At 53.7% G+C, this 13408-nt stretch overlaps 4 protein-coding genes across 4 annotated transcripts; 2 read left to right on the plus strand and 2 right to left on the minus strand.

Moving 5' to 3' along the window:
* Positions 1–2495: 2495 nt before the first annotated feature.
* On the minus strand, positions 2496–5804 carry B0T23DRAFT_29579 (uncharacterized protein). The gene is made up of 4 exons (XM_062834288.1): positions 5527–5804; positions 5277–5458; positions 3744–5196; positions 2496–3681 (listed from the first exon to the last, which is right to left on the minus strand). The coding sequence occupies exons 1-4, from the start codon at positions 5570–5572 to the stop codon at positions 2723–2725; spliced, it is 2640 nt and encodes an 879-aa protein (XP_062697553.1). The 5' UTR covers positions 5573–5804; the 3' UTR covers positions 2496–2722.
* A 1647-nt stretch (positions 5805–7451) lies between these two features.
* Positions 7452–8977, plus strand: B0T23DRAFT_425328 (membrane dipeptidase-domain-containing protein; the record flags this gene model as incomplete). Its single annotated transcript, XM_062839908.1, has 3 exons — positions 7452–7695; positions 7746–7958; positions 8046–8977. The coding sequence occupies 3 exons, from the start codon at positions 7452–7454 to the stop codon at positions 8975–8977; spliced, it is 1389 nt and encodes a 462-aa protein (XP_062697554.1).
* Positions 8978–9474: 497 nt separating this feature from the next.
* Positions 9475–9984, minus strand: B0T23DRAFT_392470 (putative ribosomal protein S13; the record flags this gene model as incomplete). Its single annotated transcript, XM_062838005.1, has 3 exons — positions 9475–9786; positions 9871–9915; positions 9982–9984. 3 exons carry the CDS (start codon positions 9982–9984, stop codon positions 9475–9477), a joined length of 360 nt encoding a protein of 119 aa, XP_062697555.1.
* A 362-nt stretch (positions 9985–10346) lies between these two features.
* B0T23DRAFT_392471 (methyltransferase domain-containing protein) lies at positions 10347–12152 on the plus strand (the record flags this gene model as incomplete). The annotated part of the gene is made up of 1 exon (XM_062838006.1): positions 10347–12152. One exon carries the CDS (start codon positions 10347–10349, stop codon positions 12150–12152), a length of 1806 nt encoding a protein of 601 aa, XP_062697556.1.
* Positions 12153–13408: the final 1256 nt, after the last annotated feature.

The following is a 13408-nucleotide window of genomic DNA, read 5'->3' on the forward strand; positions in this document are numbered from 1 at the left end:
AACCTGTACTTCCCATTCAGAGCCCGGCGCTGCTCGACCACCACAGGCGCCTCCCAGGTCCAAGACGCGCGCGCATCCATACGCATGTTGAGCACATCTGCGATCTCCTGCAGGACGACCGAGTTGTTCAAGAAGTCGCGAAGGGTGCTGCGCTTCTCACCCGTAATGTTGTTGCTTCGCAGGATGCTCTGGATGCATACCTTGACCTGTAACACGGTGAAGGGGTGTGACCAGATCGCATTCTTGTTGTCCTGAAGTTCCTCAAGACTCTCTCTCAGCTCCGCCAAAGCGCGCTTGCAGTCCTTCGACGACCCGGCAAAGACGTCCTCCAGATACCGCTTGATGGCGTCTTTGTCGGTCTCCTTGGGGGTAAAAACAAATTCTTCCCACGTCTTCCTCTGTTCATGCATCTCTTTCCTCCCAACGGGGACAAAGTCGTCCTTATCAGCCTTGTCACCCCCTTCAGTGACCGACATCTTCTTATCCTGCCCAGACGCAGCGGTCCACTCCTTGACCATCCGGCCGTACATGCTGGCAAATCTGTACTTGTTGCTTGTCATGTCCAACTCCTTCTTCACCGTCTCCTCATACTCGCGCAGAAGATCCTTCGACACGGACGGATCAAAAGCCGCCTGTTCGACGAACCGCTTCATGTTGTCGGCCGACAGCATCGGGTTGTCAGCTCTTCTGATGGATGGCAGCTTCTCGCGACCATCAAGAAGAGCCTCTGCACGCTTGCGGACGTCGGCCTCCTTGTCGGCAGCGGAGAGCAGAGCGTCTTTGGCCGACTCGTATGCATCCTTTTGTTTTTGGAGCTGGTCCAGCTTGATGGAGGTGATGGAGGAGAGGGTTTGGGAGAGGACTTCTGAAGAAGCGGCCATGTTTGCGGGTGTTGATCCGAAGAAGCGTGTATGCTGACTATGATATGATGAAGAGAGAATTGACTGTGACAAGTGGTAAGCTTTTGCCGGTAGGGATAAACTTTCTGCGTTGTTTATCCACTTACTGGTGACGATTGAGCTCGATACTGGCGATCAGTGGGTAACCAAAAAAGAGGAGTTGCGGCTGAATGTGTCTGGACCAGAAAAGATGGAAGACGAAGCGGAGGGCGGCCGCCCTTATGTACTCTACTGAAGAGGTATCGCATGTTTCCCGTCTGTCACTGCCACAAACGACGAGAGTTTGTTTTTTCTCTCATGTTGAAGGAGCGTTTCCTGACGCGAGGCAACTTGGGAAGCTACAGCCATCCTGCAAACAGCGCCAACACCACGGCGAAGGAGTAACACCACCTCAGTCAACGGCGAACTTAATGAAGAGGTCTAGCTACCTTCTGCTTTGGGACCGGCGAGTTGGCGTACTAGGTGGGCAGGTTTGCTTTGCAGTACACACAGTGGTGAGTCAACCGGCCAGACCTGCCCGTCGGGTGCGTAACCCTTACCTGCCTCCAGTTTCCTCGTCCAACGTGTTTGCATCGTCAAGCATATGAGTTGATGAAAGAGCAGCCAGACCACCGCGATGGGGTTGACCGACATACTGCAGTCACGCATAGTGTCGATTTTGGTTCATTTGCTTCAGTTCTTGCTGACATTTGCGTGGTGTCGGAAAGTCAGAACGAAGCTGCAAAACACGGCCACAGTGTCTCAAGTGTCCCTAAGCACTGTGCAGTGTGCCATGCAATCAACTTACTACTTACTGGAGTATAACCTTTACAGAACTACATAAACAGCGATACGCATTCACAAGATCTAGTACGGTGTTTCTTTATTGGATAAAGTATGAGTATTGACAACACGAACACGCCTAGGGAACCTGACCCGAGGTCTCGAGCTAATAATCCAACCAGTATCGGACGACTGTAGACTACAAGACTGAAACTGAATGCGGTTGGCCGAAAGCCGAGCCAGTGTCTTATCATATTTCTCGCCGAGTGGACCTTTCCAATTACAACGATTGAACACCTAACCTTCCCTTTAATACCTACACTCCTGGGAAAGATCTCACTTGTAACAGTTTTATTTTATTGATGGGCCAGGAAGGAAGTGCTCAGTCGTCATTGTGTGTATGTTCAGTATCTTCTCGGTCTTGTCAGTCTGACTCTCTCGCTCGAGGCAAGTGACGGAATGTGTCCATGGCGGCTTCTCATTGAATCTTGGGCATCAGAATCTCCCTCCTTTCTCCGAAACGCAAGTAAAAGCTTCAAGACAAACATGAAAACCAGCGTTGGCTTTACCCCCCTTCGCCGAACATGCACATTTGACAGCAGCAGCATTTCTATTACTCTGCATCGAGAGTGGGAAACAACATGTACGTGGAAGTTGCTGTAAGTAAGTAAAGTGAGACCATCAGGCAATACCGGAGGGTTGTAGGCCGCCTCGTCAATATTCTCAGGCTGAGGATCTCTCGTCCAGCCAATGTTTTTTTTTTCGATGTCAGTGGCTTGACAATGACCTAGTGTATAGGGCTGAAGACGCGAAAGATGTGGATGGCATCACCTAATAGAATTGCCGATGATCTTGGCGCCACTTTACCAGCCAGACTTTCCACTTCATGGCCTGCTCTGATTCTGCACGTTTTGATATTTAAAGCAGCAAAAGGGGAAGTGTAGAAACGGAATGGATAAAAATATCATAGTTATCATTCGATTCATAATTACCACGTTTCCATCTTTTCCAATGCTACCCAACCAAACCCACCGCCTCTATCTAGCTCCAACGTTTCGCCTCTAGTCATCCATTGGAGCGTCCACAAGCGTCACTGGCGCATGGCCGCCACTCAAGTTCTCCTTTTCACTTCCGCTTGGCTGTTGAGAGGCGGCTGTCGTCGAGGCAACCACAGGGATGCGACGGCCAACCGAGATGCGTGCACCACTCCGACCCAGGCTGTTGCGCTTCTCTACTAAGCTGCTACGCTTATCCGCCAGTGGATCAGCCGTCTCGGACTTGGGCGTCCCCGCCTCAGCAGGGGCAGCGCCATTCGGGTTTCCATCGGCTGGGTGGCTTAGGGCTGAACCAGCCTCTTCCGGAACCTCGAGACTGGACCTCTTGGGCAATACCGGGCCCAGGCTTGGCCTCTTACCATGCTGCTGGCTAGAGGTAGGGCTCGTAATACCGCTGGGGGAGATGGGGAACCGGGTCTCAGGTCCGCCAACGCTCCTGTCGCGACGGTGAGCGCGTGGGCCCGGTGCTGGCGAGGTAGCTCTGCTTCTGCTACCATTGGCCTTCTCCAGAATCAATCGGTTTCGCTCCTCCATGTTCGCCCTGCGGTTGCTCTCGTCGGTGGAAATTGCGCGTGGGCGGTTGTTGTTTCCCGAAATGGTCGCAGACGCGCCAAGAGTGGACATGCGCTTCAATTCACTGAAGATCGCATCCTTATGCGCGAACAAATCGCGAATCAAGCGGTAGGCGTGCTTCTCTTCCATGGTGAGTGATGTTTCGGTACGTGGGCGGAGAATGCATGGGGCCAAGGTAGTTGCCAGCTTGGCCACATACTCCTCGTCGGCAGAAGTGAGCTCGATCAATCGGGTGAAGTGGTTCATGCAAGCATCGAGGGTAGCAATGTTGGTGAGCCGTAGCTGCGACAGAGTCTGTTGGAGAACAGGGATGCGGGCGTCTTCGCTGCTATCTTGTGTTGTGTTGTAAATGGTCCGGATGATTTCGTAGACATGAGAGGATACCAAAGAGTCTAAAATATCCGTGTCAGTAAAGCAATACCAATATTCCAGTGGGGGTTTAATGAGAGCATACCAGGAAGTTCGAGTAGGTAGAGTTTCAACAGACTGGCGACGGTGGGAACATCAAACTCGGCAAAGACTTCCAACGAGGGAGGTTTTCCATTGTTGACCTTGGCGCGCAGCTTGTGGGTGTCCTTGAGGGAGACTTCATGAAGCCATACTCCACGACGAGCCTCATCGCCCTCTAGATCCGGGTAATGGTGATCTAGGTACGTTAGCAGGGTAGTGACAATGATCGGCACACGCTTCTTATCCGCCCGAGCACGGGCCTCGAGATCTACACCAAATGTTTGCTCATCAACCTTGTTGTAGTAGTTTTCGTAGGTCACAACCTTGGGCACAAAGCTGCCAGTTCGATAGTTCTCCAGCAGGTAACGGAGGTCGCCCAGTGGCTGTACCGTCTCCTGGTAAAGCATCATGTTGTCTACAGTAGATTGCAGACTGGGAATGACGTTGCTGATGGTACCAGAAAAGTCCAGCACCACGGTCTTGATAGCCTTGAGCCTGTCAAGCTCGCAACGCTCGAGGAACTTGAGGTGCAGAAAGATGGCCTCCTCCAGTTCACAGCGCATCTCATCCAGCTTCTGGACGGCAGCCTTGTACTTCTCATCAGCTTCTCTGGCCTCACGGCGCATGCGCTCAGACGGAGTTTCGTTGGGGCGCCCATTGTTGACACCGGGGATGTTCCAGTTGGCAAGGTACTCGCTCACGACACCGACAACTGGCGAGTCGCTCCCTTCGGACCCGTTGGATAGGGGCATCGAGAATGTTCGGCCAACGGGAGCCTTCTTTTCCGGAACACCAGCCAGCTTGAACGCCTGAGGGCGCCATTGGTAGGACATCCTGGAGCTGTTGGCGAAAGTGTTTCCGACATTACCGATCAGACGTAGAAAGCCGTGGGTGATGAGATCCTGGCCGATCCTCTCAGCATAACTGATGCTCGTGGTGCCCATATGTCGCTGCAAGTATTCGACAATATCCGTACCAGCCGATGTGTTCTGATACGTTCCCAGGATCGGGACCTTGGTCTCGCCCATCTTGATGTTGTTGAGCATGTGGGCGAGGATCTTCTTGATCTGGTCAGGCGAATAGGTCTCATCGCCAATCTCGTACGGCTCGTCATCTTCCTCCTCCTCGGGCTCAACCTTGATTTCGGGAATTGGCTGCTTGGGTTTCGGACTCGCTGCCGATTCGGGGTCTTGGAAGGCCAACTTGTTTTCTTCTTCGAGATCCTCTACCAGGCGGCACTTGTTGAAATAGTTGCTGCGCAGCTTCTTGACAAGTTCGGCTTGTTTGTCGTGGGCCTTGATCTTGGCCTGAAGCTCTTCCTGCGAATTTTGTAGCCGAGATTCGTGGGCGTCGCACCAGCGCGTAAAGGGGTTCACAACTAGATCTCGGATGTTTTGCGCAATTTTCTTGTGGTTCTTGGAGGCGTCCTCCATCTCGGTCCGCACACCTTCATAAGCCTGGCGGGGGAGACAAGTCAGTCAACGCTGTCTCGGCCAAGATGAAGCCTGGTCTGGCTTTGCTGGCATGTGATTCGTACCTTGCGCACACTTGCGCCATCGTCGCGGTTGAAGCCGTTTGGGATCTTGTCAACAGCAGGGGCAATTTCGGATAGACGCTGACCATACACGTCCTCGGCTTCGGCGCGCATGCGAGCGATGGTCAGGAGTTGGCGGTTTTCGACCACGCCTTGCTGGAGCTTGCCAAACAGGACCCCGAGGCCTGAGCACGTGTGCGTCAGCACAGCCGACAACGACAGCGGATCTACTGGCGACAGCCAAACTACTTACCTGCGGCGTAGTCGTTGGACCAGAAGGAGTCCGCGAAGCCCGGCATTGTGGTGAGGAGGGCTATCGCTCGATAGGATGAGTCGGTGGGATGTAGCAGAGACGATGATGTTTGGGATGAATTAACTGTGGGAATTCTTGTGGCAGCAGGGGCAGCGAGAGTTTTTGGTCGGCGCGCTACGCTGGAGTGAGGCTGAGGCAAGCAGGATCCCAGCTGATAATCCTCGCCTAGTTCTGATTGAGGAGAGGCCGGTGAATACGGTATACGATCCGTCAGGGTAGTCCAAGTCGGGGTCCGGGGTGGTTGATCCCGTCAGTGTCGTTTTCTCGAAGAGCCAGTTGAACTAGGCGGCGGGAAGGTGGGTAAGTCTGGCGGGTCTGGGATTAAAGGGGGGCGCAGCGCCGCCGAGTGGCCTGGGGATGGAGACGACGCAGGCACCGTGATAGCAGCGGGGGTCTCTTTCAACGGAGCTCAAATGCCGGTCTCCTTGTCGTGGGATCCAACTATCCGGATATGGGACCAAATCACTGCCTGAATAGTAGACCAGGTACCTTGGAGATGAGAATGAAGTTGGCGGTGATCGCCGACGGAACCAGTAGGAACAACAAGAGCAAAATGCAGTGGCCTGCTAAAGTGTCAAAAGTAAAAGGAAGTGAAGTTGAAGAAACGCTGGGGGAAGCTTCAGGGGAGGGGAAGGAGAAGCACCGGCACCCAAATTGGAAAGACACAAGGCAAAAGTCGTTGTCGATGAGTGTCGCAGTGAGAAATAGCAGTCAGTGAGCAAAAGGGACGAACGGGCATTCGTGAAACAGGGGCAACACACACTCAAACTCCTTCAAGTACAGCACGCAGATGGATGCACTTTTACCTACACTATACTAGAAGAGGTGGACGGCAGGATGTGGTGCGCTTGCAGGTAAGTAAGGTAAGGTAGGTACGGGCAGGCCGAGTGGAAGTGGAGGTGCAAGGACGACAGTGTCCACCGGGAAGTGTCATGGTGGGTTGGTTGTCGTCGGGCAGCCAAGTCTCACTCATTCAGTTCCAAGTTTCATTGGAGGAGGGGCAGCGTCCAGAAGGATCCACACGTGAGGTACAAGTACGCCCTAAAATAGGTAACCTCAACCTCCTCGTGTAGGGGTCGAGGGGTCTTGAGACGGGATGGAGCCTATCAACCTAGAGTTCCCGTGCCTGTTCCTTTCTGGAAACTTGGTTTTACACTACTACTCGAAGGTGAGTGGTCTGCGGAACTGAATGACTGAGACTTGGGCTGTGAACCCCACTGTCCCTCCTCGGATGTGCCAAGACCGTTCTCGTTGGATGTCCAGGCAGAGCACAAAGTGTAACAAAGCATCACCATCGGGCAGCTTCGCCGCCAGCAGGGTCAAGATCACCGATGAGATACAACAGAATATGAACGGTTGAGTAGTATTGTGCTTCGGGCTTGTCTTTTGTTTTGATGGGAGATGAAGGAACTGGAATGGCTCAAAGGCTGTGGTCAGTCAGTCATGGATGCTGCCGTGCACTTTATATACAACGCCAAGATAGCCACCCTCGAGCCGCTATGGTAGATCTCAGTTACAGTGAGTCTTCATTACTCCTTTCTAGTTTCTACTTATTCGTGCCTCAACTTGGATTCTAGATGTAGTTACTTGAGACGCAGCGGTAGGTCTACACCAAGTATACACGCTTATTTTGCATCTAACTCAAGATGCGTATGCATTTCCAGGTCGCATCATGGATGACATGACAACGCCGCGGACTATCAACTAAGATGAAGTAACCCCGCTAAGCTTTAGGCGATTTCTAATCCTTCAACGACAACACCGTAAACACGCTCCCCTGTTTCGACTCACGCATCTCTTTTCCCTTTTCCCTCCTTCATCGCTTTGTCGGCCATAACGTTGGTGAAACAGTCGTCCCTGAGAAGATGAAGGAAGAAAAGCCCCGCGATGTCGGGGATGATGTTGAGCGTTTATCCGCCCCCAACACGCGCCGCCAACGGCGAGGAGTTGGCCGCAAGTTCTGGGGCGCCGTAATCATCTCTCTTTTGTTGCTCCACCTTCTCGTCCGACCCGCCAGCTATGGCATGTCGGGTTGCCTGCCCGGCTACCCGAGGGAGAAGAGCATTGAGAAACGCGTGAAGCGTATCCTGTCACACACTCCCTTGATCGGTACGACCACAAATGAATAACTATTCACCAAATACTGACATAGAGTCTAGATGGACACAATGATTTGCCAATCCTGCTGCGAGCCGCTTTCAAGAACCACATCAATGATAAGAACTTTACCACCGGCTGGGAAGACGGCACGCTCCCCGGTCATGTCGACCTTGCGCGCCTGAGAGCTGGCATGAACGGAGGGGCCTTCTGGAGCTTGTTCTGGCCTTGCCCTGCCAACGGCTCCGACTTTTCTGATGAAAACTATCTGCCCGGTGGGTTCAACCTCTTACACAGCCTTACTGCATAGCACGCAACGCAAAGAGAAAAGAGTCTGACATTATCCCTTGCCGACCACACAGCCGTCCAGGCTACTCTCCAACAGATCGACCTAGTCGACCGCCTCAAAGCCGCCTATCCCAAGGACCTCGGGCCGGCAGTCTCCAGCAAAGCCGCCTACAAGGCCTGGAAGCACCACAACCAGCTCATCTCGCCCATGGGCATCGAGGGCCTGCACCAGATCGGCAACTCGGCCGCCACGCTGCGGCGCTACCACGCCCTGGGCGTCCGCTACGCGACCTTGGTCCACAACTGCGGCAACAAGTACGCCGACGCGGCCCTGCAGGAGAACCCATTCCGCAAGGCCCCGTCCCACTGGGGCGGCGTCAGCCCGGCCGGCGAAGCCCTAGTCAACGAGATGAACCGCATCGGCATGATCGTGGATCTGGCCCACACCAGCGTCGACACGATGAAGGATGTTTTGGGTGGCTCGGGCAAGGACTGGAAGGGCAGCAGGGCCCCCGTAATCTTCAGCCATTCGAGCGCCTACGCGCTGTGCCCCCACCCGCGCAACGTGCCGGATGACGTCCTTCGTCTGGTCAAGGAGCGGAACTCGCTGGTCATGGTCAACTTCTCGCCCGACTTTATCTCGTGCGTGGCGGCGCCGGACAGGGACGATGGGCTGCCGGAATTTTACCCGGCCAATGCGACTTTGGAGCATGTGGCTGACCATATCATTCATATTGGCGAACTGATTGGATATGATCATGTCGGTCTGGGTAGTGACTTTGATGGGATTCCAGTCGTCCCGAAGGGACTGGAAGATGTCTCGCGCTACCCGGACTTGGTAGCCGAGCTCCTTCGACGGGGTGTTAGTGATGAGGATGCGAGCAAGGTCGTGGGCGGTAACATACTCCGCGTGTGGAGGGATGTTGAGCTCGTGGCGGCTACGATGCAGGCTGCTGGTGAGTCGGCTCTGGAGGATGATCTGCCTAACTTGATGCCCGAGGAGTAGACATCTGAATGGGCGGCACGTAGAGGAGATTAGCGTGTTTTCGCACAAGTATTTTGACAGCGTAGATAGCGCCAAGATGAGCCTGCAGATGGCAAGCTGCTTATATAAAGACACAAGACCTGGCTAGCATATAGACTGGGGAGCTGGGTATCATAAATGTCTGTCGTAATTCCAGTCAAAAAGCAACAAGTTGCCCATGTTTTGACTTGATGCGATGAATTGCTCTACAACGCCGCGCCTGATTCCTTTTGCGTCCCAGCGTGTCTTCGCTCTGGCTTGACGTATCGTACACTGATTTTGCCTGCCTGCCTGTCCTAAAAGCTCGACAACACCCAGCCGAGCCACGTCAGGCACATCTCTTTCATATCTGTCCATGCATTTGATCCCATGGTCCGACAACCATCGAAGCATGTGTCGCATGACAGAACTGCTCCAGAAATATCCAGACGTCTTGGTATTCTCCAAAGTTCCCGTCACCATTACCGCCATCGACTCGCTCAACCGTGGCGCTCGATCTTGTTGAGCTTCCTGGCGTTGGCGATCTGGTTCCTCGTCTGCTGACCGCGCACGGGCAGACCCATGGCATGGCGACGACCGCGGTAGGTACCCATATCACGGAGGCGCTTGATGTTGTCCAGCACCAGCCTCCTGGCGTCGTTCTCGATCGTCATGGTCGACAGTTCGGCCGTCAGGGCAGTGACGATTTTGGGGGGGAGAGTGCCCATCTTCGCGCGCGGGTGGATCGAATACTTTGCGAGGATGCGGGCAGAGGCCTGCTGGCCTAGGCCGTAGAAGCTCTCGAGAGCTTTCTGTGGTTCGCAAGTGGAAGGTTAACCAGGGTGATTCTTCGAGCGCAGAGGAGGACGAGGACGAGGACGGGGAGGAGAGCGCACCTGGACGAGCTTGTGCTCATTGAAGTTGACTCCCAGGATGAACACCTAGTGATAAAACGTTAGAACTCTTGAACAAATATTCGAGGAAATCGTAGAGGCCGTCGTAGGTACCATCTTGTTAGCCGACGATAAGTCACCTTGTCGCAATGGGCATAACTCGGTTCAGGAATCGCGGAGGAGTCTCGACTCTCTCAGCAACCCGCAACCAACCCGCGATTTGGAACCGGGCGTGCAGACTTGCCGGGCAGGCGGCGGATCGTGGGGGAGCCCGCATTGGCCGGTGCAAATCCGCAGCGGAGCATTTGGGGTGCTGGACAGCTGGCATCGAGTACCCCGCCAGCTGTCGCCATAAAGGTTATACACATGCGATTGTACCTCATGCATACACTTTACCGTGTGAGTCTTGCGGAAAGAAAGCCAAAATTTCATGGCGATGTGCCAAAAATGCAGATGAACAACCACTCACCATACACATCATGACGGTCGACTTTACTGCGAGGCCGGAAAGGCCTCTTCCATACTCGGATGATTTTTCATCTGCAGACCAATATGTCGACAGCCTGCTGGACTTTGCGACCAATTCCCACCTTTTCCAGTTTCTCTGTGGTGGTGTCCACATTCTTGACTTCTTCACCAGCGAGCCCGGCCTATTTGTCTCTGCCGTTCCCAAGGAATGGCAGGACTACCTGGTGCAGACCGAGCCCATGGTCCTCTTGGATTTCTTGATGAGAGATGATCTTGACACACTTGCCGCGCAAACTGGCCCCGGACAGCCTCCCGAGACGCTGATTCAATATGTCAAGGACATCAGGAAACTTTCGTTACGACGCTCCTTCCAGCCCAGCAAGCCAAAACTACCAGTGCTTCCTCGGCAGGTAGCTTTGGGAATGAACACCAAGAAAGTTCACGAAGTCACTCACTTTTCCGGATACATCGACAGGCTCTCGGAGGACGTCGCTCGGGTTAGGGGAAAGGAACTGACGCACTTGGTAGACTTTGGCAGTGGCCAGAATTATCTAGGCCGCGCTCTGGCGAGTCCTCCGTACAACAAGCATATCGTTGCCGTGGAGAGTAAGGAGGCCAACACAGCAGGCGCCAAGGATCTCGATATCTTGTCTGGTTTAGCTGAGCGGGAGAAGAGAATCCGCAACAAGAAGCTCTACCACCGCATCATGGAAAGTGTAGATCCGTCAGAAGCCAATGATGAAGAGGCACTGAAGCGCGCCGCAAAGGCACTGGGTGTGACAGACGAAGATATTGCTACCATTGATCTCCGATCGAGAAAGGAGCTTCAGGCCACTTATGCGCGGGAGGAAGGAAAGGGCAGCATTGAGTACGTCGTTGCCAAGTTGGGAGATGCCGACTTGGCCCCTGTGATCTCCCAGCTGGAGTACACGGAAACCCACAGCGAGGATGATCTCAGCATGATGGCTGTGTCCATCCACTCATGTGGCAACCTCTCTCACTACGGCATCCGGTCCATGGTTCTGAACTCGTCCATCCACGCTGTTGCAATCGTGGGTTGCTGCTACAACCTTCTCACCGAAAAGCTGGGTCCTCCGACTTTCAAGCCTTGCTTCAGTCGGCCGACCCTTCAGCCATTGAATGCACGTGTTGTCAGGGAGTCCGAGAGACGAGATCCCCAGGGTTTCCCCATGAGTGAGAAACTCTCCACCTACAATGACCAAGGCATCCGACTCAACATCACAGCGCGTATGATGGCGTGCCAAGCACCCGGGAACTGGACCGACAAGGAGAGTGATGCCTTCTTCACCCGCCACTTTTACCGTGCCGTCTTGCAAAGGATATTCCTCGACAAGGGGGTCATTTCCAAGGTCTACCACGGGCCAAGCGATGGCGAGGACGAGGGCGAGGATGGCAACGAGAGCCCGTTCAACTTCAGCACCAACCCCGTCGTGATCGGCTCACTCAGGAAGCAATGCTACACCTCGTTCAGCGCCTACGTCCGCGGAGCGATCACGAAGCTGACGACCAACACGGACTTTAGCCAGTACAGCCAGATTGTACGCGAGAAGCTGAGCGACATCACCGACGAGGAGATTGCCAAGTACGAGGCCGCGTACCTGCCCCGAAAGCGGGAGCTTAGCGCAGTCTGGAGCCTGATGGCCTTTAGCGCGTGCGTTGTTGAGTCCCTTATCGTGACTGACCGGTACCTGTTCCTCAAGGAACATTCCGATATCGTTCGCGACTGCTGGGTGGAGACAGTATTTGACTATGGCCAGAGCCCTCGAAATCTCGTCGTCGTGGGTATCAAGAAATAAGAAGACGTGTAGGAAATAAAACGATGTCGGATGAGTTGTCTCCTCTTCCCCAGCCACCTTTGTCTTTCACGCATACCTATACAGCAATCTCTCGGATAGTGTACCCCTGGGGTTGTGCGGGATGTTGCAAGACATTTGACTTGTTGACCTGATATATCTATTTTTGTGTCCATCCAGGTTATACCCTCTGCCTATTTATCCCGGGGGTTTTATTCCGCAAATGGAGAGAGTTGCAGGACTGTCGTTCCGAATTTCTGCACGCCTTCGGTTCGGCTAGTGGTCGCATCCTTCTTCGATGGGGAACTGCCATTTAGCATGTCGCAATAGGTTGAAACGATCTGTCCCACGCTGCTACAGCATACCCCTGGATCGGAGAGCTCTGTAGCCTTCTTGCAGTTTGCCGTTGCCTGTTGAGCCGAACAAGAAGACTCGACATTCCGATGACCATCAAGCATGGTCTTGGGTATGCCGGATCCCCTAGTCACTTGCATGTTTGATAATTTGCTTCCGGACAGACGCTGCCACCAGACAGAGTGAAAGCCAGAACTCGGTCCGATGATCGGTGTCCAAACCTTCTCTTCTAGGTGGCACAAGCTCGGGTACAGCGACCTGTCAAGCAGAAGCAAAGCAAACCGGAACATACAATTGAGCTTTTTCGGCCAATCATGCGAGAACGAACAAAGCTCTGAAACAGGGGCGTTCTTTGCTGCGTTATCTCTTGTCTCTTGTTGTACAAAGGCAAGTTCAAGTTTTCGGTGTGGCTTCTGACGTGCCGCGTTTTCTCGACATGACCGGTGTGTAACTGGAGAGGATACTATCAGGTGAAGGCTGCGAAGACTCGAAAAGTTGGCTGTTTCCGAAGATGGTCGACATGTGCTTCCTCCTGGCTATAGTGATCCGATCCAGGCTGACTACCAAGAAAGGAACAGGGGAGGAAGAAGGGGGGGTTTCACTTCTCGGGATTTGATCTGTCTTTTTTTGCGCCACTCCACAAGAGAGGCTTCCCCCACACTTTCTGCTGCCCAAGGAGAAGAACCAATGACCCTTTTGCGAGGGTCAATTGTTGTTGCGGTGGCGCCAGGTCACCAGCAATGAGGTGAAACTGAAAGGCTGTGAAAGGAACCATGGCTGACAGGCAGGCAATCTTGAGGGCGCAAGCGGAGGTGAGGTACCTGCGTTTCGTCCTTTGACTTTGCTTTACATGTATACCTAGTACACTACATTGCCTACGTAGTGCCGGCATGACATTGTAGGTA

The sequence above is a fragment of the Neurospora hispaniola genome (assembly GCF_033458365.1).
Source record: "Neurospora hispaniola strain FGSC 10403 chromosome Unknown B0T23scaffold_1, whole genome shotgun sequence".
NCBI lineage: Eukaryota > Fungi > Ascomycota > Sordariomycetes > Sordariales > Sordariaceae > Neurospora > Neurospora hispaniola.

Excerpts from the sequence above, each read along its gene's own strand:
- B0T23DRAFT_29579 (XM_062834288.1), bottom strand. The coding sequence starts at position 5,572 with ATGCCGGGCTTCGCGGACTCCTTCTGGTCCAACGACTACGCCGCAG. Across the intron at positions 5,459-5,526 it reads GTCCAACGACTACGCCGCAG|GCCTCGGGGTCCTGTTTGGC; the intron begins GTAAGTAGTTTG and ends ACACGTGCTCAG. Across the intron at positions 5,197-5,276 it reads ATGGCGCAAGTGTGCGCAAG|GCTTATGAAGGTGTGCGGAC; the intron begins GTACGAATCACA and ends CTCCCCCGCCAG.